At 39.2% G+C, this 25,270-nt stretch overlaps 1 protein-coding gene across 1 annotated transcript in view; it reads left to right on the top strand.

The window, feature by feature from the left end:
• The first annotated feature begins 664 nt into the window (after window positions 1-664).
• LOC309511316 (uncharacterized protein) overlaps window positions 665-25,270 on the top strand; it is a 142,136-nt gene continuing 117,530 nt past the window's right edge. Inside the window, exons 1-11 of the mRNA XM_082186421.1 lie at window positions 665-1,252; window positions 1,283-1,413; window positions 7,303-7,365; window positions 8,694-8,765; window positions 9,108-9,224; window positions 11,804-11,920; window positions 12,378-12,494; window positions 16,877-16,936; window positions 17,022-18,815; window positions 19,794-19,967; window positions 21,724-21,897. Coding sequence (XP_082042547.1) covers window positions 8,716-8,765; window positions 9,108-9,224; window positions 11,804-11,920; window positions 12,378-12,494; window positions 16,877-16,936; window positions 17,022-18,815; window positions 19,794-19,967; window positions 21,724-21,897 — 2,603 coding nt within the window. The 5' untranslated portion in view covers window positions 665-1,252; window positions 1,283-1,413; window positions 7,303-7,365; window positions 8,694-8,715. The remainder of the gene's footprint in view (window positions 1,253-1,282; window positions 1,414-7,302; window positions 7,366-8,693; window positions 8,766-9,107; window positions 9,225-11,803; window positions 11,921-12,377; window positions 12,495-16,876; window positions 16,937-17,021; window positions 18,816-19,793; window positions 19,968-21,723; window positions 21,898-25,270) is intronic.

Here is a 25,270-nt window from a genome sequence, read left to right as displayed (position 1 = left end):
TGAAAGAAAGAAATTAAAATTAGATAGAAAGAAAGAGATAGATAGATAGATAGATAGATAGATACAAAGAAAGAAATAGATAAATAGATAGATAGATAGAAATTTAAATTAGATAGAAAGAAAGAAATATATAAATAGATAGATAGATAGAAATTAAAATTAGATAGAAAGAAAGAGATAGATAGATAGATAGATAAAGAAGAAGAAAAAGATAGAAAAAAGAAAAAAGATATATAGAAAGAAAGAAAGAGAGAGAGAGAGAGAGAGAGAGAGAGAGAGAGAGAGAGAGAGAGAGAGAGAAGAAAGAAAGAAAGAAAGAAAAAAGAGAGATAGATAGATAGACAGACAGACAGACAGACGGACGGACGGATGGATGGACGGATGGATGGATGGATGGATAGATAGATAGATAGATAGATAGATAGATAGATAGATAGATAGATAGATCTGGGCAACTCGAGCACTCTGAAAGAGCGTTTTCTCTCTGCTGTTACTGAAATGACCGTATTCACAGTAAGGCGCACACGCTTTTTTTTTTGGCGGCTGGCTTGACCGTGTATTTTCAAACCACGGCTGGCTTGACCGTGTATTTTCAAACCGCGGCTGGCTTGACCGCAGTCCCTGACTGGATGCGTCATAGAGTCAGAGCGCAACGCGTCATAATCTGAAGACCACGTCGCCCACCAAGGGGGAAAACAAAGCAACTGTCTCCATTGACTTTGCATTGCGAGAGGCTGCCTCCTTGTCATTTCTTGCTTCTAAGAAAAGACAGAATAATGCCTAAAAGCTGCTATGTGACAAGGTGTACAGCAAACAAGCTAAGAAACCCAGAAATAAGTTTTCATAAGCTGTCGACCCCAAAAAACGAGCGTTTGAGGACATAAAAGTGGATACAGGCTGGAACGAATGGGTAAATTGTGGGATCCTGACACTCAGTATGCACTAAAAATACACCACGTGTGCAGTAAGTTAAACATTTGGTCACTGGTGAGCCAAATATCCAAATGTCAGTTTTATATATTATATTTCTGTAAGAAAACTATCATGTGTTGTCGATCACGGTCTCCTCCAGTGGCGTACGTTAGTTCTCATAGTAATGAGACACGTGACGCTCTGTCTCAACTGCCTGTATCCACTTTTATGTCCTAAACACTCGTTTTTTGGGGTCGAGAGCTAATACAAACGTATTTCTGTTTTTTTTTAGCTTCTTTGCTGTACACCTTGTCACACAGCAGTTTTTAGGCATTTTTCTGTCTTTTGTTAGCAAGAAATGACAAGGAAGCAGCCTCTCGCAATGCAAAGTCAATGGAGACAGTTGGTTTGTTTTCCCCCTGGGTGTGGGCGTGGCCTAAATACGCTCTGTCTCTATTGTCGAAAGTCCGCCCCTTTTCTTCATTCCAAGAGACCGCAGAGGTATGTGTTTCAGCTGTGCAGCTGGTTGTTTTGATTTTGTTGCATTATTTCTTTATTTGTTTAGTGTGACACTAGGCCATCGAGGCGGTGCGTGTTTTTTGGGGTGACATCCACATTTAGGTAAGTTTGAATGTGGTAACTTACTGTTGTAACCTTTCGGGAAGTTTGTTTGTTTGAGTGGTCTGCAATGTGCTTTGTGGCGTGCCTTCGGGGCTTCCATCGGAGGGGCACCTCCTAATAGCCACGTCAGAGTACCAGCTGTTGTTGATTGACTCGCTAAAGGACCCATCTTATGACTTCTGTGTGCCTGTGCCGATATTAAATCAGGGTGAATACAGTGTCTATGGTTTTTCTTTTTAGTCTGTAATTGGTTTTAATTAGATTAATACATATTTGTGTTTAGGAGTTCTCTCTGCTCGCGTTAAAACAAGGTTGAGCAGCCACCTTAACAACTTGCTGTTAGCAACTCTCGCTCTTTGAGCCACATCTGCTGCTGTGGGGAATCAGAACTTTCTAATTTACTGCTGTGATCCCATCTCGTCTTTACCCCGCTGCTCAGACGATCTGTTTTAGGCTCGAGTGGCCCTAAAAGGTTATTTTTTTGGTTTCTGTAATGTGTCTTTTGTATGGATTTGGTTGGTTCTGTCACCAACTTAGCGGCATGATCGTCACTGTTTTTATGACTGTGATTTTAGTGCATGGATTATGGAGCCCCTAAAGGGACTTGGTGGTGGGAAAAAAAATTAGGTTGGGAGAATTTTTTTTTTCCAAATCTTTTGCGTTCCCCCGAGAAACTTTGCGTTCCCACGCAAAACCTGTTTTGAGCTCGGACAGACACCTCTGTTTAATGTCCCGCTGGCAGTGTTTCAGAGCTCTGTACGTTAATGGAGCGTTTCATAGTGTTTGAACTTGGACTCAAATATAAAGAAATGCGGTCAGTGCTTAACTCAAGGAGTTCAGTGAAGTTTGCAGTATTCATAGGCTATTCGAACTTCCCTATTCTAGAGCTAAACGTTGTTAAAACACAAACGACACCTATTTACAATCACAGTAACCTAGACAACGAGCTACAACCCAATTCTCATCAAAACGAGCTTTATAATATTACTTTGTCTCTAACCAGACAAGTCCAAATAAGGGTCCGTCTGCAAAGTGCAAATCCGAAAACGCTTCTGCACATTTTATGTTATTCAATAGCTTCACTGTGACTCACTGTACTGTCACCAAATTCAGTTCACACATCACTGCTCTCCTGCTGGTTATACATTAATTAGTTTGTTTAAAAAATGCATAATTTTTATGATTATTTATTATGAAATAAAATCAATAACTTCACCCTTTTTAGAAAAAATACTAAATAACTTCACACTGTTATACGGTGTAATGCCATCAAATTCAGTAAGCAAATAATGCAAAAGCTGCGTACAGTACCAATAGGCCTATAATTTGTGTAAAGAATAGGCCTACTTATTTTTTTAATGTGCAATTACTTCCCAAACTAAGTGTTGTAGGCCTATAACCAACGAGCGGTGATGTGTGAACTAGATTTTTATTGAATATTTTTCATAATATAGCCTAAAATGTGCAAAAGCAGTGTAGTATGACCAGTGGGTCACCATTGATGTGTAAACTGAATTGGGTGGCACTACAGTTTGTAACATTGACTTTAATGACTATTTTTGTATTTTTGACAATGAGTTGATGCTGTAGTCGTTTTTGGGTTATATTGCACTTTTCAGACGGTCCCTTTGAACTTGTCTCTCAGCGCCTGCTCATAGAGATCCATTTAGCCTATATTATTATAAACGCTTGTTTTGATGAGAATTGGGTTGTAGCTCGTTGTCTAGGTTACTGTGATTGTAAATAGGTGTTGTTTGTGTTTTAACAATGTTTAGCTCAAGAATAGGGAAGTTCGAATAGCCTGTGAATACTGCAGACTTCACTGAACTCATTGAGTTAAGCACTGACCGCATTTCTTTATATTTGAGTCCAAGTTCAAACACTATGAAATGCTCCATTAACGTACGGAGCTCTGAAACAAGTCAAGTATATTTGTTTAGCGCTTTTCACAATACAGATTGTATCAAAGCAGCTTCACAGTATTAAATTAAAATAATACAACAAAGTTTGTTTCAAGAGGAATTTGATTGATTAAATTAAATATCCCCAAAATATCCCCAACTGAGCAAGCCAAAGGCAACAGTGGCAAGGAACCGAAAAACTCCATCAAGTGACCTAATGGTGTCCTAAAACTCCATCAGGTGACCTAATGGTGTCCTAAAACTCCATCAGGTGACCTAATGGAGAAAAAAAAAAAACCTTGGGAGAACCGCGTGGAAAGACAGTATGTCACAAAAGCGGCCAGGGCTGAGCATCTCCACAAACTAATAGAAAATAACCAAAGTAATCCAAGGTTTTTATTTAACACCGTGGCTAGACTAACAAATAAACAGACGTCACCCGAACAAAATATACCGTTACAGTTCAGTAGTAATGATTTCATGAACTTCTTCACTGAGAAAATAGAAAGCATCAGAAACACAATTGTAAATGTACAATCTTTAATGGTGTCTTATGATTCAGCCTCAATTATCTCCCCTCAAGAACAACTACGCCGCTTTACAACTATAGGACAGGAAGAGCTAAATAAACTTATCATTGCATCTAAACCAACAACATGTTTATTAGACCCAATACCCACTAAACTACTGAAAGAAGTGTTATCTGTAGTGGAAGAGCCTCTTCTCAATATTATTAACTCGTCTTTATCTTTAGGTCATGTTCCAAGAACATTTAAACTGGCAGTTATAAAACCTCTCATTAAGAAACCACAATTAGATCATAATAATCTAGCAAATTATAGACCCATTTCAAATCTTCCATTTATGTCTAAAATATTAGAAAAAGTGGTGTCCGCTCAACTGTGCTCTTTCTTGCAAGAAAATGATATCTATGAAAAGTTTCAGTCTGGATTCAGACCGCATCATAGCACTGAAACTGCGCTCGTTAAAATTACAAATGATTTACTTTTAGCTTCTGACCAAGGCTGTATCTCAATACTAGTTTTACTTGATCTTAGTGCTGCGTTCGATACTATAGATCACAAAATACTCTTAGATCGACTACAAAACTACACTGGTGTTCATGGACAGGCATTAAGCTGGTTTAGATCGTACTTATCAGACCGCTACCATTTTGTCTGTTTAAATGGGGGAAAATCGAAGATAACTTCAGTAAACTATGGAGTGCCGCAGGGATCTGTGTTAGGCCCTCTGCTATTCTCAATATACATGCTGCCGCTTGGTAATATTATAAGAAAACATGGAATTAATTTCCACTGTTATGCTGATGACACTCAATTATATATTTCATCACGACCGGATGAAAACAATAAATTATCTAAATTGACAGAGTGTGTTAAAGATATAAAATACTGGATGACGTGTAATTTTCTGCTATTAAACTCAAATAAAACGGAGGTATTACTTATGGGTCCAAAAAACTGCCCACAAAACCTCTTACAATGCAACTTCAATTTAGAAGGATGTCCTGTTACTTTATCCACTACAGTAAAAGACCTGGGGGTTATACTAGATCGCAACTTGTCTTTCGAAAATCATATTTCATATGTTACAAGAACAGCCTTTTTCCACCTTAGAAACATTACTAAACTACGTAATATGCTATCTGTCTCTGATGCAGAAAAGTTAGTTCATGCATTCATGACCTCGAGACTAGATTACTGTAATGCTTTATTAGCTGGTTGTCCTGCATCCTCAATAAACAAGCTACAGTTAGTCCAAAATGCAGCTGCTAGAGTTCTTACTAGGTCAAGAAAATATGATCATATAACACCTATTCTTTCATCTCTACACTGGTTACCTATTAAGTTCCGTATCAATTACAAAGTATTACTAATGACCTATAAAGCCCTAAATGGTTTAGCTCCTGGGTACTTAACGGAACTTCTATCGCCCTACAATCCATCACGCTCTTTAAGATCACTAAATTCGAGGCTTCTGGTCATTCCTAGGATATCTAAGACCACTAAAGGAGGGAGGGCATTTTCACATTTAGCTCCTAAACTCTGGAATGGCCTTCCGGATATTGTTCGAGGCTCAGATTCGCTGTCCCAGTTTAAAACTAGATTAAAGACGCATCTCTTTAGCCAAGCATTCACATAATACTTACCTTTTATACTACAGTTGAATCAGATTGAATGCATTAATATTAGGAACAGCAGCTACGCTAATTATTTCCCATCTGCTTTTCTGTTGTTATCTCGGGACGCTAGTAAATAGAGTACGTCAGCTCCAGTTTGTATCCAGCCTCTCATGGAAACTTCAGATGCCCCAACACCCATGCAGAGACGACTCGAAGCCCGTGAGGAGACGACTCCACGCCCGTGAGGAGACGACTCGACGCCGGCGATATGTTATGCCCTAAATTAATGCATGATTAACTAACTGTATTTTTCTATGTACATTTTTTTTTTTTTTTTTTTTTGAAATGCACTTTCTGTAAAGCTGCTTTGAGACAATATGTATTGTGAAAAGCGCTATACAAATAAATTTGAATTGAATTGAATTGAACCCAGGCTCAGTCGGGGGCCAGTTCTCCTCTGGCATTTATGAGCTAGAGGCCGGATTGTAGTTTGAACTGTAGGATTATATGAATGCCTGGCTGAAGAGATGCGACTTTAATCTAGTTTTAAACTGGGAGAGCGAGTTTGAGCAACGAACAGTATCAGGAAGACTATTCCAGAGTTTTGGAGCCAAATGTGAAAATGCTCTCCCTCCTTTGGTGGTTCTGGATATCCTAGGTATGACCAAAAGCCTTGAATTTAGTGATCTTAAAGAGCGCGATGGATTATAGGGCGATAGAAGATCCGTTAAATAGACTGGAGCTAAGCTGTTTAGGGCTTTATAAGTCAGTAGCAATATCTTGTAATTAATACGGAGCTTTATAGGTAACCAATGCAGTGATGATAAAATCGGTGTTATATGATCATATTTTCTTGATCTCGTAAGAACTCTAGCGGCGGCATTTTGGACTAACTGTAGCTTGTTTATTGAGGATGCAGGACAACCAGCTAATAAAGCATTACAGTAATCCAGTCTCCAGGTCATGAATGCATGAACTAACTTTTCTGCATCAGAAACTGATAGCATATTACGTAGCTTAGCAATGTTTCTAAGGTGGAAAAAGGCTGTTTTTGTAACATATGAAATATGATTTTCAAAAGACAGGTTGCAATCGAGTATAACACCCAGGTCTTTTACTGTAGAGGATAAAGTAACAGGACATCCTATGATGTTAAAGTTGTATTGTGCGAGGTTTTGTGGGCGGTTTTTTGAACCGATAAGTATTACGTCTGTCTTGTCTGGATTTAATAAAAGAAACACACTCTGTCAATTTGGAAAATTTAGCGTTTTCATCCGGCCGTGATGAAATATATATTTGAGTGTCATCAGCATAACAATGGAAACTAATTCCATGTTTCCTTATACACTTGCCAGCGGGAAACACTGCCAGCGGGACATTAAACAGAGGTGTCTGTCCGAGCTCAAAACAGGTTTTGCGTGGGAACGCAAATATCTTTGCGAGGGAACGCAAAAGATGTGAAAAAAAGAATCTCCCAACCTAAATTTTTTTCCACCACCACGTCCCTTTAGGGGCTCCGTAATGGATTGATGGTCCCGGTCATCTGTGTAGTTTTATGACTGATTGTGTGACTTTTGTGATGTGACCACGTTGTCTTGAATGTGTATTTTCTTTGGTAAATTGTTGTTTTTGTCTTGGTTCCAGTTTATGATCGTTTATCTTATAAATTGATTCTGTCTTTATTGTTTGGCTTAATTATTATTCTTTTTTTTCTGTATTCCGCAGGAGCTGAGTGTCCCTGGAAGCAGGCTGGTGGTTGTAGCTGCACGGGCTTCACCTTAATTAGGGGTTAGTGATGTGTTATTTTTGATTTTGAGAAAATTGATTTCTCTGACCTACATAAGTGCAATTTAAGCCTTTTGAAGGCCAAAAAATTATAAGAAATAGCTTTAAAACCTTGTCATTAGATTATTTGTCAATACCTGCTCTCTCCTCATCTTCATATTTCTCTCAGTCTTCTTATCCTGGCCTATTTCTTCCCTCCTAAAGCTGAACTCTGACTGATAGTCTTTTCATTTTCGTCTGTGTCAGTGACGAAAGTAAACACAGGCTCAACTGATATTTATACGTTGTATGAATCATTTTCTTAGACAAGTTAATTTACTCAATGCTACCAGGAAAGCTGTAGCCTAAGTCAGTATTGCCATTAGGAACCTTCTGCAAGCTTTGAAGCAAGAAATATGTTCACATCGTCATAAGCTTAGCCTATCTGTTAGTTTTCTTTTCAAACAACAAAAGTGTCAAGTTGTTACGGTGTCCAGTCATCTTTGTCAAGACGTTTTTCTTTATTAAATGCATCATAGATTGCGGTTAAGCCATTTTTTGTAATAACATAAAAAGGGCGCTGCTAGTTAAAATCCGAATATTTGCGCGAAGAAGAAAATTACTAGCTGGGCGCTGGCGTGACGTAACTGAAGAGACGAATTAGCATGTTTTTATTAATATTATTAGGAGAGAGTTTTAATTGTTTAATGTTAATGTTGTTAAACGAAAATTGTATTATCAAAAACATTTTTATTTACCTGGATCTGACTGAGCTCCGCCCCTGTCAGGGCCCCTTGATGTCTTGTGCCCCTGGGAAAGTGACCAGTTGCCCTAATGGTTAATCCGGCCCTGCTGGTAATTCGGGGTGGCATAGTCGCTATTAGACGAGCCACGTTTTGCTACAGTTGGAAAAGATCTTAAACAAATATCTGCGTATGTTAGTCAGTTTCACAGATGTTTTAAACGTGGGCTTACAGTAAACTGTCCCATTTGAACAATATTTGAGGCTTCAGTGGAAGAACATTAAACTCTAGTGTTACAAACTTCCCAGTCTGTTCAGCCGAGATATTTCTGTTTTAAACACACAGATGAAATACTGGAGCAAACGTGACATATCTGACAGAAGAAGAGAATCTGCTGATTCAGATTATGCCAGTTCTGAACATTCATTTACAGGATTGAATATCACATTAAACCAGGAATTAAATGTTGATAATGTCTAATAATTAATGATTATAAATAATAAATCTGACTAGTTTTGTCTCCATAAACACACTGAAGAAAATGTCAAATGAAATGTATTGTATTTGAGTGTGTGTGAAACGAGTGTTTCTGATCTCTTACTTGAGCAGCTCCATGAAGACTGAATGAATCATGGACGACACACACACATTCAGACATGGAGATTCTTCTCCAGGACTCAGGTACTTCAATCTTCATATGATCTTAATGTTATAGAAGACTCATTTTCTGCACATAACAGGGTGTTGTGTGTGTTTGCCAGGGTTGGTATGGTGATCTGTTGTCTCTATCATATTCTGGTGCCGGGATATACAGTAGTTGGAGCCACTCAGGGTCTTTAAACACTGTCCAAAGACACACAGATACAGTAGACAGCTAGATGATATATGATATTATCCTTGGACAGTGTCATCACTCTTCAACACACTGTCTTAATAGACAACCTTCTCATGTGGGATTTATTTTCATGTTAAATCAGCCAAGTTGATTCTTGTCTCTATTCTGTTATCTCTGTTCTATTAAAGGCAGTTTAAGGGTGAAAGATCAATCTCACCGGAGTCCAGCTGTGTGTCCATGAGGAGTGACGCGTCTATGATGGAGCCAGTAAACTTTAAGGGAAAACACACATCAACTGATCTGAGGTACAACATTTCATAGATAGATAGATCTTCTCGAGTTACATGCATGCAAACTTTGGAAAAGACAATTGTTTGGCTCTCAGACAGGTTTGTTCTATGCATTTATTTTAATAGAGGAAAACAAGATACATTTATTGAATTGAACCACATAGGCCCTGAAAAATTAAGAAAAAAAAATGCTTTGTATTATGATTAGTGCAGACATTAATGATTTTAGGTAACTTGAGCGGCAGATTCCCATCATAAACAAAATGAATCCACTGCGTCTTCAGTGGCTCAGTTGCCGGGAGTAAATGAAGAGTCTGATGCTCACTCTTACATCCAACAACAACACACCTGGCTTTCTTAAAGGGTTAGTTCACCTAAAAATGAAAATTCTGTCAGTAATTATTCACCCTCATGTTGGTCCAACCCCGTAAGACCTTTGTTCATCTTCGGAACACAAATTAAGATATTTTTGATTAAATCTGAGAGCTGTCTCACTCCTCCATAGGCTTCTAAGTGACTGAAACTTGCTGGCCCAGAAAAGTTATTAAAGAGATCGTTAATGTAGTCCAAGTGACTCCAGTGGCTCAATCTTAAGTTTATAAAGCGACGAGAATACTTTTTGTGCGCAAAAAAACACAAAAATAACGACTTTATTCCACTATTAATTTCCTTCTCTCTGGGCCTCGAGTGAGTTCACGTAGTGTTTTAGTGCAGCGCGTCTGTGTTATACGTCACACGTAGGCTCACTATTGGCCGACGCTGGTCATGTGTGTGATGCGTGGTGACGTACAACACTGACGCGCTGCGCAAAAACACTAGTGAATCAACGTAGATAACGTCAAAATAGATAATCACGACACGAAGGCGCCGGCGGGTGAACCTGGAGTTTGTCTCATAAATGAACCAAAACTCAGCGTATAGCCTACTTGCCTGACAGACCTGAGACATATATATATAAGCTTGAAATGTCTACTTTTAAACAGAACAATTCAAAACTAAAGAAAACAGACTGCTCTCTTATGTAATCCGTATGAAATGTGCATTTCTCTCTGGGGCGTTCAATACTGCGAAGATCGCAAGTCAGCATCTTTCCAGCCGACACAGACATAAAAAAAAATGGTTTATTAGTAAACAATTAAAATGTCTCCTGCTATATTTTACATATTCATAATCATTAATTTTGCCGGTTCGTTGTGACAGCTTTTAGGTGCGTTATTGGCAGTGCCACCCTTAGGCCTACATGTTACATGAACGCATCAGCACCGAAACATGGAGATTTTTTTCTTTTGGGGGCATTTTGTTTGTGTTCAGACTTTCTCAGTTGTCTTTAGGCCCGATGTTAGAGGACGCTGCTAATAAAGTTGCTAGTATGGCCTACACATATTGGATTCACATTTATTATTATAGGCTATTTAAAAAAAATACCCCATTTTTTATGCCGTTCGTATCATTTTATTTTGTTGTATTTATCCCCCACACCTTGGCTGGTCCGTGAAAATATTGTCTGATATTAAACCGGTCCGTGACGCAAAAAAGGTTGGGGACCACTACAAGTGATATACATGTAGATTTTTTTCCTTTTTTGGAGCGAGCGGGGGGCGATTTGAGTGGAGCGCGAAGCAAACTGCGTTGAGCGCTGAGCGAAAATGAGCGGAGCGGCCTGATGTAGCTTTTGAGCGGGGGAGGGAAGGGGTGAACAGTTCCGTGAGCGATGAGCGGAGATTCACACCGCTCCACTCCGCTCATATGCTACTGAAGATTTAGGCCTAAATAACTGATCTCCCGGTAATATAGTGTCTTACTCTGCCCCTCCTCATGATGATGTATTTGCAGCTGTTTCTATAGAAAAATGCTGTGTCACTCGCACAAGTGCGGCGAAATATTTTTTCACGTTCGCACGCCGAAATATTTACTCGCATGTGCGAGTGAAATGGGCGCACTGTAGAGCCCTGATCTTGTATATAAAAATAATTTTTAGGGGGCCCTTAACTTTTGGGGGCTCAAAGCAGTCCTTACCTTTGCCTAATGGTAAGTCCTCCTCTGTGTGTACACACACTGCCGACACACATTTATGTTCAAACACCATGTAAAGGTGAGTTTTGCATTATAAGTCCCCTTTAACTCTTTACCCGCCATTGACGGAATTTTCTGGCTTTCTGTGTTTTCACTGTTATACGGTTATACGGTAGGGGGTGCTATTACACCTCCTGAAAGAGTATTAAATCTCCTGATCAAACCACATGCGACGAAGGTGAAAAAACAAGCGATCTCATATGTGATCATAAGCTTATGCAAAATTGCGCGATCATCAACATTAAACAGCATATAAATATTTTTTTTTTTTAAAGGGGAGGGTCTGTTCTTTCTTCTGATATATTGCATGCTCAGATATTCATATGAAAAAATATTCTGGGGACCATGAAAATGTTGTGAAAATGGTAAAAAATGCTGGTGGTGGCTGGTAACTTAAAAAAAAAAGCTAGCGGGGAAAGAGTTAAGACAACGTTCTCATGTGGAATTTATTTTCATGTAAAATCAATCATATTGGTTCTGGTAGAGAATAACTCTCTTTCTATTCTGTTGTTCTATTAAAGCCAGTTTAAGGGTGACCGATCAATCTCACCGGAGTCCAGCTGTGTGTCCATGAAGAGTGACATGTCTATGATACAGCCATTGAGTTTTGAGGGAAAACACACGTCAACTGATCTGAGGTACAACATCTTTGTTTAGACAGACAGAGAGACCACAGACACACACAAATAATGCATGTATGGCATCATTTGGCAAATATCCACTTATCAAAATACAGAAATAGCTGATGATATTGTGTAAGCATGTATAACTCAGTGACTCACACTATTATAAAGCGCTGCAATAGCAGGAGTCGAGCACAGGATCAGGTCTCCTCTCACAGCTGATCCAGAGCTTCAGTCCTGATGTTTCACTAACCTCTACTGACCCACAAAACACTGATAATCTGGACCAGAACAATACTGACAAACTCAACCAAACTAAACACAACTACATCACTTATTGGGAAACACAAACACAACAACAGATTAAAAAGCAATGGTAAAAGATGGATGGATTGATTCTCTATGTGAGGTTTATCTACATAATATAATTAAGAATTCTTGTCTTTGTTCTTTTGTTTCTATTCTATTAAAGTCAGTTTAAGGGTGACCGATCAATCTCACCGGAGTCCAGCTGTGTGTCCATGAAGAGTGACACGTCTATGGATCGGACAGTGAAATTCGAGGGGAAACACACATCATCTGATCTGATGTACAACATTTCATAGATAGATAGATCTTCTCAAGTTACATGCATGCAAACCTTGGAAAAATATATATTTTTTGGCTCTCAGACAGGTTTGTTCTATGCATTTACTTTAATATAAGAAAACAAGATACATTTATTGAATTGAACCACATAGGCCCTGAAAAATATCAAAAAAGATATCAAAAGAAAATGTTGCTAAGAACTGAAATCTAAAAGGATATCTTTAGAACTTCTTGAGTTACAGACATACAAACTTTGGAAAAATACACTGCTTCAGAGTCCCAATTTTAAACTGTCACCGTTTGGCATATAATGCAACAAACAAAGGCGTAATTTTCGAGTTGGACATGTGGGACATGTGCCCACCACTCTTTGCCAGGGTCGATATTGTCCCCACCACTTTTTGAAACATCTCGCAGCACGGATGTACCTAATACAAACGAAACATCTCCAGTTGACTAGCAAGAGTATTCATTTAATTAGTTTGTGTTAATTTCATTCTGGTGCTGGAATGTGGTGTTTTTGAACTCATGCTAAGTGTGTGTTTCCGCTGTTATCAGTGTCAGAACGATCTCTTGTGTCTTCACACAGACAACAGACGAACACTTCAATTAAATGATTAAAACATTAAATACAGACAGGGCCATTTCTGACCATTTTATTAATTCCCCCTTCATTTTGCCTCCACGAAACCTCTCCATCCCCGCCACCTCTGGTGCTTCGCGGTTTCCAGCGAATTGTTAGATGTTCCGTTGCTTCCTGGTATCATCCAGGACACGGAACATCTAACATCCCCTCAAAAGGAAGTGTTAAAATTGATACCACTCTCAGAGAGTCATTTCTGCATGGGTATTAAGCACAGTACAGATAGGATACAGAATCCAATTTAGTCGTCGTCCTCCGCGTTTCAACGGCGTGGTCTCCACTTCCGTGAGACCGGAGGCGATGCATGTACTGTCACAAGAGCTACAAACTCTTCTGAGCAAAGAGGCCATATAACATGTTCCTCTTCCAGAGAGAGAGTCGGGCTATTACAGCAGATACTTCCTGGTTCCCAAGAAGGATGGGGGGTTGCGTCCAATCTTAGATCTTCGAGGTTTAAACCGTACAGTCAAAGCACTCAAGTTCAAGATGTTAACCGTCAAGACGGTCGTGTCGCAAATTCAACATAACGATTGGTTTGTCACGATCGATCTGAAGGACGCATATTTTCACATAAAAATATTGCCACAACACAGGAAGTTCCTGAGGTTTGCTTTCGGGGGCAAAGCATACCAATTTCGGGTTTTTCTATCATCTTGCTCATCTAGTTTCTCTAGGGTTGAGACTCAACACCAAGAAAAGTGTTCTTTCTCCTGCCCAGAGAACTTATCTCGGGAACGTTTGGGATTCGATCACGATGTGGGCACAATTGTCTCCCGCTCTAATCGAGACCATTCGGCTAACCATGAGCAAAGTCAGGCTAGGCCAAGATCGCACTGTTCGTCAGTACCAAAGAATGTTAGGTTTCATGGCCTCAGCATCCACGGAAATTCCTTTGGGGCTGTTGCACATGAGACCGTTTCAGTTGTGGCTAAAAGCCAGGGGATTTCATCCAAGGGCCAATCCTCAAAGGCAAATAAAAGTGACGCATCGAGGGCTTCGTACACTATCTCTGTGGCTCAGACCCCGGTTCCTCGCCTTGGGTCCCACTCTAGGGGCGCCTTGTCGCAGATTGCTAACGACAGACGCCTCCCTGATGGGCTGGGGAGCGGTCTTAAGTGGTCATCCAGCTCAAGGGGAATGGGAGGGTCATCGGCTCGATTGGCACATCAACTGCCTCGAGTTGATGGCTGTATTTCTGGCCCTGAAATACTTTCTCCCTCAGTTGAGAGGCTGTCATGTCCTAGTGCGGGTGGACAACACAGTGGCAGTCTCTTACATAAATCACCAGGGAGGTCTGCACTCACGCAATCTGAAAAGAATAGCGAGGCAGATTTTTCTCTGGGCCCAAGAAAAGTTCCTGTCACTCAGGGCAGTTTACATTCCGGGGTATCTGAATGTGGGAGCGGATCTACTGTCCAGACAGAAACTACAGATGGGGGAATGGAAAGTCCACCCAGAAGTAGTAAAACAGATCTGGACCAGATTTTACGAAGCGGAGGTGGACCTTTTTGCCTACCAACAGACAGCGCAATGTCCCCTCTACTTCTCTATGAGTCACCTAGCCCCCCCTAGGTCTGGATGCGATGGCACACACATGGCCCAAAATGCGCCTGTATGCATTTCCTCCAGTATCTCTGCTCCCGGGAGTTCTAGCCAGAGTTCGCCAACAAGGGTCTTGCCTCTTATTGATAGTGCCGCGTTGGCCGAACAGAGTATGGTTGTCGGGGGATAATATCTCTCCTCGACGGCTCGCCATGGGAGATTCCAGAGAGGAGGGACCTTCTGTCCCAGGCAGAGGGCACGATAGTCCATCCCAGGCCCAACCTGTAGAACCTTCATGTTTGGCCCCTGATGGGTACCAACTGAGGGACACTGGGCTTTCGCCTGCCGTTATTGAAACCATTCTAAGTGCTAGGGCCTCCTCCACTAGAAAGAGTTATGCCAACAAATGGGGTGTCTTTTGAAAGGTATGTCGTAAATCATGCAGATCCGGTCAACTGCCAGATTGCTTCAGTTCTGGAATTCCTGCAGGAGAAATTAACAGGCACATGACCCGCCACTCTCAAGGTTTATGTGGCTGCTCTTTCGACTTGCCACACCTTGGTTGACGGGGTGCCACTCGGGAGACATCCTCTGCTCACTCGCTTCATTCGTGGAGCCAGACAACTGAGGCCTCCCGTAAGACCCAAGATCCCTTCATGGGACTTAGCTATAGTCCTCGAGGGTCTGGTTGAGACTCCCTTTGAACCTCTAGAGTCAGCTTCTGACAAACTTCTGACCCTAAAGATGTTTTTTCTTATGGCTATAACCTCTCTAAAAAGAATCTGGGATATGCAGGCTCTGTCAATATCGCCATCCTGCTTAGACTTTGCCCCAGGAATGGTGAAAGTGATTTTGCATCCTCATTCTGACTACCTGCCTAAGGTACCTTTCTCGGCTGTACATCCGGTCACTCTTGAGGCCTTCTACCCTCCACCATTCACAATGCCGGAGCAGGAGAGATCTCACAGACTGTGTCCAGCCCGTGCTCTTCAGACCTACGTTCACCGCACTAGCCAGTGGTGTAAGTCAGAGCAACTGTTTGTTTGTTATGGGGGCAGCAACAGGGGTACTGCCGCCACCAAACAGACCATGTCACATTGGGTCAGGGATGCTATTGCTCTTGCCTATGAGGCGCGTGGCCAAGCTTCACCAACAGGTCTAAGGGCTCACTACACCAGAGGGGTCGCCTCCTCTGCTGCCTTGGAAAGAGGTGCCCCTTTGCAATTTGTTTGTGATGCGACAGGCTGGTCCTCTCCGCACACATTCATAAGATTTTATAGCTTGGATGTTCATGCCACTCCGGGCTCTCACGTCCTTGAGTCAACGTCACAAGCTAATGTCTAGGGCTTTCTTGCATTCTTGTGGGCACACCTACACAACCGTAAGGAGTCCAGTGTTTTGTACACTGTACAAAATAAATTTTAAACACGTAAGTCCCTGTAATTGTGGTAAAAAAAAAAAAAAAAAATGGTGTAATAAGTGTACAATGAATATACATTATCCATTGAATGTCACTCTTAATAGTTTTGTTTGAACTTGTTAGTTTTTGGCTCAAAGCCACTTGCTGCAAACTTTTCTTTGCGGAAGCTTCATGTTTATTTCAAGTGAGAGTGAGATAAAATATTTCAACTTAAAACAATATTTTGTGCCCAATTATTTCCCAGACGTAGTTTTGGTATTGAGGTCAAAGTTAAATTGCCTTGCGTTCGCTATACAACAGTGGGTGATGGTGACACAAGACGACTCTACAGATTTGAAGTGTTTCTATTGCAGCGACTTTTTTTGTGCATGTTCTGCAGACAGAGTGACCATCCTCGATTAAGTTTCCCTCAGGACTTTTGGTAAAAGCCAAAATATGACCACACCTCAGATTTGGTCCTCTAAAAAGGCTGAAAAATCTCCCGAGCACGGTCGTTGCCTTATTCCGCCATCCCTTCTCGAATAAAGATATATTGCATGCTGCGCCTGCATCAGACTGTTGCTGGCTGGACAGGATTTACAGCGAGTTATTAAAATCGTGATAATCAAACATGGTTTTAATGATAGTTAAATTTGAAATGATATTACTAACCCTCAGTGCATTTTATCCTGGTTTATAGTGAAACCGGTACTCGTCCCATCCCTAATATGAACTCTTGTCTCTGTTTTCTCGACTCTGTTGTATTGTCTCTGTTCTGTCCGTGTTTGTCCATAATTAGTGAACAGTCTATGGACGCTCGAGGAACATTTAGGGGAAGACACATGTCATCTAATCCGAGGTACAACATTTCTGTCTAGACATAAAGATATTTTACTATCACTTTTACTTCTTCAATGTTTTAATCAAATCATTTATTCTTTCAGTCGTGATTCTCAACTGGTCAAAAGCACATTTAAATCAAATCTGCTGAAGAAATTTCAGTGTCTGTATGAAGGAACAGCAAAGCAGGGAAACCCAACACTCCTGAATGAGATCTACACGGAGCTCTACATCACAGAGAGTGAAAGTGGAGAGATCAATAATGAGCATGAGGTGAGACAGATTGAGACACAATCCAGGAGAGCAGCAACAGAGGACACACCAATCAAATGCAATGACATCTTTAGACCTTTACCCGGACAAGACAAACCCATCAGAACTGTGCTGACAAAGGGAGTCGCTGGCATTGGAAAAACAGTCTCTGTGCAGAAGTTCATTGTGGACTGGGCTGAAGGGAAAGAGAATCAGGACATCCAGCTCGTATTTCCACTTCCTTTCAGAGAGATCAACTTGATGGACAAAACACTCAGTCTTTCAGATCTTCTTCATGTGTTTTTCCCTGAAACAAAAGAAATAGAAATATCCAGTGATGAATATAAAGTGTTGTTCATCTTTGATGGTCTGGATGAGTGTCGTCTGTCTCTGAACTTTAAGAGTGAAGTGAAACTGTGTAATATATCTGAATCAGCCTCAGTGGACGAGCTGCTGATGAACCTCATTGAGGGGAATCTGCTTCCCTCTGCTCTCATCTGGATCACCTCCAGACCAGCAGCAGCGGATCTCGTCCCCTCTGAGTGTGTCCATCGAGTGACCGAGGTACGAGGCTTCAATGAGCCACAGAAGGAGGAATACTTCAGGAAGAGAATCAGTGATCAGAGTCTGGCCAATACAATCATCACACACCTGAAGTCCTCGAGGAGCCTCCACATCATGTGCCACATCCCAGTGTTCTGCTGGATCTCAGCCACTGTTCTAGAGGAGATGTTGAGTGAAGCAGAGAGAGGAGAGATTCCCAAGACTCTCACTCAGATGTACACACACTTCCTGATCATTCAGACCAACATCAAACATGAGAAGGACTATAAGAAGAGAGTGAAAGAAGAAGACATGATTCTCAAACTGGGGAAACTGGCTTATCGGCAGCTCGTGAAAGGCAACCTGATCTTCTATGAGGAAGACCTGAGAGAGTGTGGCATTGATGTGACAGAAGCATCAGTGTACTCAGGATTGTGCACTCAAATCTTCAGAGAGGAGTTGGGCTTGTATCAGGGGAAAGTCTTCTGCTTTGTTCATCTGAGCATCCAGGAACATCTAGCAGCTCTATATGCACACATTCACTTTACATATAAGAACAGAAATGTGTTTGACAAAACCAAACAAGGTTTATTATCTAAAATCATAAGAAATCAGAAGAAATCTCATTCATTATCTGATCTGCATCAGAGAGCTGTGGATGAGGCTTTACAGAGTAAGAATGGACATCTGGACCTTTTCCTGCGTTTCCTTCTGGGTCTCTCATTGAAGTCCAATCAGACTCTCTTACGAGAACTACTCACACAGACTGGAAGCTGCTCCTACAACAAAGAAAGAACAGTTCAGAACATCAAACAGAAGATCGGGGAGAATCGATCTCCAGAGAGATCCATCAATCTGTTCCACTGTCTGAATGAACTGGGTGATGATTCTCTGATGCAGGAGATCCAAGATTATCTGAAATCTGGAGGAATAGGAGGATCCAAACTCTCCTCTTCACAATGGTCAGCTCTGGTTTATGTGTTGCTGACATCAGAGCAGAAGATGGATGTTTTTGATCTAAAACAGTTTATTGGAGCACAAAATACAGCAGATGAAGTTCTTCAGAAGCTGATGCCTGTGGTTAAAGAATCCAGATCAGTTCAGTAAGTCACTCTGACAACAATCATTACACTGGTAAAACATGATCATATTTATTATGTTTTGGAATGTGCTTTTGTACCAAAGCAATACTGTAATAGGAGAAACTCAAATATATCTTAGGTAACCCTTTACAATAACAGTACATGAATAATCATATACTAATACCTGAATTAATAGTTATTTCAACATGAACTCATGATTAGCGAAGATATGAACTAATCATGAACCAATGTAGAGCTATACTTAACTACGACAGTAGTCATAAGGATTCATACATGAATAACAGAAGCCTTAACTACATGTTAGTACATGTTTGATAATTAATGCATTAATTAACATATAGGGGTAAACTAAATCAACCAGGCTCCGTAAGAATAAATAAGTACTCTGAATTTGAATCAAACATGATTTAATACTCTCAACGTTGTCTGTTTCTCTCCTGTGGTGAATAATGAATGATATACAAAAATAATATATACAAAAAAAAGTTTATCATCAAGTAACTGAAAAGGATGTTAATCTTCATTAGATTCTTCTGAGGTCATTTTACTTTTGATAATTTTTGATAGTGTTTTATGGTGCGTATTTCTAGACACCTTTAACCTTATTTTGATTATTCTCAGGTTAGGTAAAGTATGTAAAATCTTTCCTAAATCATAAGCATCTGAATTTGCATACTCAATCTATAGGTCAGAAGACTTTTTTTGTGGTCTGTTCAGTTTTTTAGAAATCAAAAACTTTTAGCAGGCAAGCTTCTTAGTTTCAATTAAATATAGTTTTATTATTTACAGGTTAACTAGTTTACAAAAAGGCATCCTTGTAACAGGATAATTGCATTTTCCACAACAATAGTTATGTGAAGAGGTGACAACTGCTTTCATATACAAATCTGTTGAGGAGAAAGGAGAAATTCATATATATATTATCTATATCAATGTTTCCTAAACTGAGAGACTGAAGAGTGTCATTGTTCTCTACAGGTTGAGGGATTGTGGTGTTACAGATGAAGGTTGTGCTGCTCTGACTTCAGCTCTGAGATCAAACCCCTCACACCTGAGAGAACTGAATCTGTCAGGGAATACAGTAGGAGATTCTGGAGTCAAGCAGCTTTCTGATCTACTGCAGGATCCTCACTGTAAACTGGAGATACTCGAGTAAGATTTTATAAAAGTCTCAACGTCGTCTGTTTTTTTCCTCTGGTGAATAATCAAGGCTATACAAAAATAATATATACAAAAAAGGTTTACCATCAAGTAACTGAAAAGGATGTTTAATCTTCATTAGATTCTTTCCAAAGCTTCTGAGGTCATTTTACTTTTGATAGTGTTTTATGGTGAGTTTTTCTAGACACCTTTAACCTTATTTTGATTATTCTCAGGTTAAAGTAGGCTATGTAAAATCTGTCCTAAATCTGTTAAGGTTTTGGGGTTGAGGAGATGAGGTGAGGACTCAATCGCGGAATAATAATAATAACAACAATAGATTTTATTTGTAATGCACTTTACATTTGGAGCAAATCTCAAAGTGCTACCGTTAAGATCATAAAAGGATGGTTAGAAAGGATGGTTAAAAAGTCATAAGTTCTCCTAAAAAGAAATGTTTTTAGCCCTGTTTTAAAAATCTCAATAGTTTGAGGTGCCCTCAGATGGTCGGGGAGGGCATTCCAGATCCGAGGAGCGGCAGAACAGAAGAATAGGGCTTTTATTAAAAGTAAAAATAAAGCAAATGCAAACAAAAACTACCCAGAGCGGGAAGACTTGACTTGACATGAGTACAGGAGGAACACACAATCATACGACAACAAACCAGCACAGGACTGCAAACACAGGGAGAATAAACAGGGAGAGCAAACAAGGCAGGCACCGAGGGAGGACAGGTGGAGCAAATTAATCAATAATCAGGTAACATGATGGGTGGGGATAGACAATCGACAGGAGAGCACATGGCACAAGGAAACATACATGACAAGCCATGTGCTTACAACAAACATGACAAAAACACAAGCACATGGCCATTAAAATAAATCACCAGTCATGTGCTCACACAAAATGAGACATGAACACGCAGCTAATGAGAACACTCATAAGCCACGTGTTCACACAAAACATGACAACATGAAAGCACACAGCTAGTGATAAACACAAGCTGCGTGCTACACAGCACAAGACAAAACATGGCATGAAAGCATGCGGCCGATGTAAACACGAACCGTGTGCTACACAGGACACAACAACACACGTGGACAGAAGAGCATACGGTCCGAGCGAACTCGAAACCGCACGCTCACGTGACAAGACGGAGCACACGAGAACGAGCGAAGGCTTATCCTGGATGCATGGATGTCTGAATCTCGACACAGAATCGAAACCAAACTAGACCGACATGCCGGGAATCCAAACAACACGCTCCGCACATGTAACAAGTCACGTAGACAAGTGAGTGCACTGCTCGAGCACGCTCGAAACCGCACACTCAGACAAAGACGGGACAAAAACAGGAGTGTCAGAGCTCTGTCACAAAACCAAGAAATGAACTAGACAGAAGTGACAGAACCCTGACAAAATCATAAGCATCTGAATTTTCATACTCACAATCTATAGGTCAGAAGACTTCTTCATGGTCTGTTCAGTTCAGTTTATTAGAAATCAAAGACTTTTGGTAGGCGAGCTTTAGTTTCAATTAAATATATTTTTATTATTTACAGGTAGTTTACAAAAAGGCATACTTGTAAAAAGACAATTGCATATTTTCCACAACAATAGTTATAAGCATGATTGGATGATGTGAAGAGTTAACAACTGCTTTCATATACAAATCTGTTGAAGAGAAAGGAGAAATTCATATATATCTTATCATTTATATCAGTGTTTCCTGAACTGAGAGACTGAAGAGTGTCAATGTTCTCTACAGGTTGAGGGATTGTGGTGTTACAGATGAAGGTTGTGCTGTTCTGACTTCAGCTCTGAGATCAAACCCCTCACACCTGAGACAACTGAGTCTGACTGAGAATAAAGTTGGAGATTCTGGAGTCAAGCAGCTTTCTGATCTACTGCAGGATCCTCACTGTAAACTGGAGATACTCGAGTAAGATTTTATAAAAGTCTCAACGTCGTCTGTTTTTCTCCTCTGGTTAATAATCAAGGATATACAAAAATAATATATACAAAAAAGGTTTACCATCAAGTAACTGAAAAGGATGTTTAATCTTCATTAGATTCTTTCCAAAGCTTCTGAGGTCATTTTACTTTTGATGGTGTTTTATGGTGAGTTTTTCTAGACACCTTTAACCTTATTTTGATTATTCTCTGGTTAAAGTACGTAAAATCTGTCCTAAATCTGTTAAGGTTTTGGGGTTCAGGAGTTGAGGCGATGACTCAATCGCGGAATAATAATAATAATAATAATAATAATAGATTTTATTTGTAATGCACTTTACATTTGGAGCAAATCTCAAAGTGCTACCGTTAAGATCATAAAAGGATGGTAAAAACATCAATACAAAGAGACATAGTAGTTAAAAGTCATAAGTTCTCATAAAAAGAAATGTTTTTAGCCCTGTTTTAACCCTCTGGGGTCTAAGGTGTTTTTGGGGCCCTTGGGATGTTTTGACATGCCCTGACATTTGTGCTTTTTTCAGTTATTTATAAATATGTTAATGGCAAAGGTGTAAATTCACTCTATATAGCACAAATAGGGCTACCAGAATATGTGAGCAACATATATGTAGATGTTTGTATTTTTAAGAGAATAATGTTTATGCATGGTTATTGAAAAAACTGAAAACTAAAGTTTTTTTTAAACTACTTTTGACTAATGGATGTTGTTGCTTCGAGTTCTGGCTTCAAAATGATGTGAAAATAGTCTTGCTTTATCGTTCACATAAAACAATACATTGATTTAAATTGTGTAAGACAGGTTTTGCTTGGAAAACCAATATGCGAGGGGGGCGTGAAGGAGGAGTGGTTTACACCTGAGAATACAATGTCCCACCCATTATGCATAATTACTTGCATAATGAGCCATTCATTCAGGTGTGACACTGACTGAGCCACAAGAATGAATGCAAGGACAAAATATATATTTAGAAGAAGACTTATATTGACCATTTAAGATTTTGCTTACATCTATCTTGTAAATATGTTTTGCTATTTTATTAAAAAGGTTACAATTACAACAATAATTACAATTTCAACAATATTTCAAGTGTACTCTTTCTTTGTAAAAAAATTATTATAGGCCTACATTTTATCATATGTATTCATTAGTTTGAATATAGCCAACATTGGAACATCTAACATCTTAGTTGATGACTTTATTTTTGACAAAAATAGTATTTTATATATATATATATATATATATATATATATATATATATATATATATATATATATATATATATATGCATGTATGTGTATATGTGTGTGTGTGTGTGTGTGTGTGTGTGTATATATATATATATATATATATATATATATAAATACATTTTATCATACGTATTTCAAAGTTAAGGATTCATTAGTTTGAATATCGCCTACATTGGAACAAACACTATAACATCTTAGTTGATTATTTTTGACAAAACATATGTTTTGTCAAAAATAATTGAAATACGTATGATAAAATGTATTTATTTATATATATATATATTTAACACATGAGCAGAAATTGGCAACATTATAAGCTTATTTGATGTGGCAGTATTTTACAGTAAAAACTTTATAATCTATCCGATTTTTGTAGTCGATTTTTACTCATCTCAGTATAGCAATAGAGTTTGCTAAAAGCTGTTCATTCACACACAGAAACGCGATTCATATTTAAACAGTCTTTTTGCGTGTACAGACACTTGCGATTAGAACAAAGCATAGAACTGACCTATTCCTCAGCCGGATCCGTTTGCTCCTCGAAATGAAACTTCCAGAACTTCTGAGGTAAATTTTACAGGATTATTATCAAGATAGTAGTATTCCTCACAGCGTCGTAAAGTACAGTCTGAAAGTGAACTCGCGGTGTGTGTTATCCAGCTGATGTGGGCGTTTCACAGGATTGCAGGATCGCCTCACATTTGCGTTTGAATAGCGCGCGCTCTCCGTGGGCGGAGTCAAATTAAAACGTAATGAGCTGAGATGAGAACGACTGACATTGCTCTCTTTTCATTCATATTACATAAACTGAGAATATTTGTTTTTTATAAAAATTACTTCATTTAACCCCCTGAGGTCGGCTGTATCGGCGGCGATACCAGCTCGCTTTTTTTTTATCAGTGTAAAAGAAACTCATAAATACTCTGTTGACTTTGATTTTCCATAGGAGTTTCATACATCAATCGATTCTGTTAAATGTGTATTATTTTTGTGTGTACTCACAATAAAAACAAAGTGTTGTGCTTTTTGCCAAATAAAGAAAAATAAACACGAAGCGAGTTCTGCCTTCTCTCTGCCAGTGAAGTCCATTCTGAAACGCGTCCGAAAATGAACAATAACTCAGCGAATACTCAGTCAAACAGGCATACAGACACACAGGCATGAAGCTTGAATTCTCTTCTTTTAAATGAAGTCATTTATATAAAAAACAAATATTCTCATCTTGTGAAATCTGTATTAAAAGAGAGCAATTCCAGTCGAGCTCATCTCAGCTCATTACGTTTTAATCTGCCCCGCCCACGGAGAGCGCGCGCTATTCAAACGCAAATGACTGAGACGATCCCATACAAACTGTGAACGCCCACATATCAGCTCGAGAAAACACATCAAGTTTATTCAGATAAGTGTACTTGTCTACACTGTCTCGCAGCACTGTGAGGAATAATACTAATGGAAAATGTACCTCAGAAGTGCTGGTATTTCGAGGAGCAACGGATGGAATACTGTAGTAAGTTTTTTTTCCATTCTCAAGTAAATCGCGTTTCTGTGTGAATGAATGAACGCAGAGATGCGCTGTTTACCACAACTCGCAAAAAGACAGTTTAAATTTGAATTGCGTTTCTGTGTGTGAATGAATGATCTGCTTTTAGCAAACTATTTTGCTATAAAAATCGACTGAAATATGTTGAAATAAAATGTATTTGTATAAGCAACGTATTAAACTGCAAATGAACATTTATATTCCTTATAATAAAAACGAAAGACCTATGTTACAGACAAATGAAAGACAACATTACGTTGATTAGTTTTGGATAGATTACACATTTTTACTGTAAAATATCTGCCACCTCAAATAAGCTTTTGTTTGCCAATTTTTGCTAATATGTTAAATATAGTATGTTTTGTCAATGTAGGCTATATTCGAAGTAATGAATCCTTAACTTTGAAATATGTATGATAAAATGTATACTTTAGTTTTTACAAAGAAAGATTACACTTCAATTGTTGTTGTAATTGTAACCTTTTTAATAAAAAAATATATATTTACAAGGTAGATGTAAACAAATTTTAAAAGGTAAATATAAGCCTTTTCT

The sequence above is a fragment of the Leuciscus leuciscus genome (genome assembly GCF_965113295.1).
Source record: "Leuciscus leuciscus genome assembly, chromosome: 12".
NCBI lineage: Eukaryota > Metazoa > Chordata > Actinopteri > Cypriniformes > Leuciscidae > Leuciscus > Leuciscus leuciscus.
This window is presented reverse-complemented; position numbering and strand designations above follow the sequence as displayed.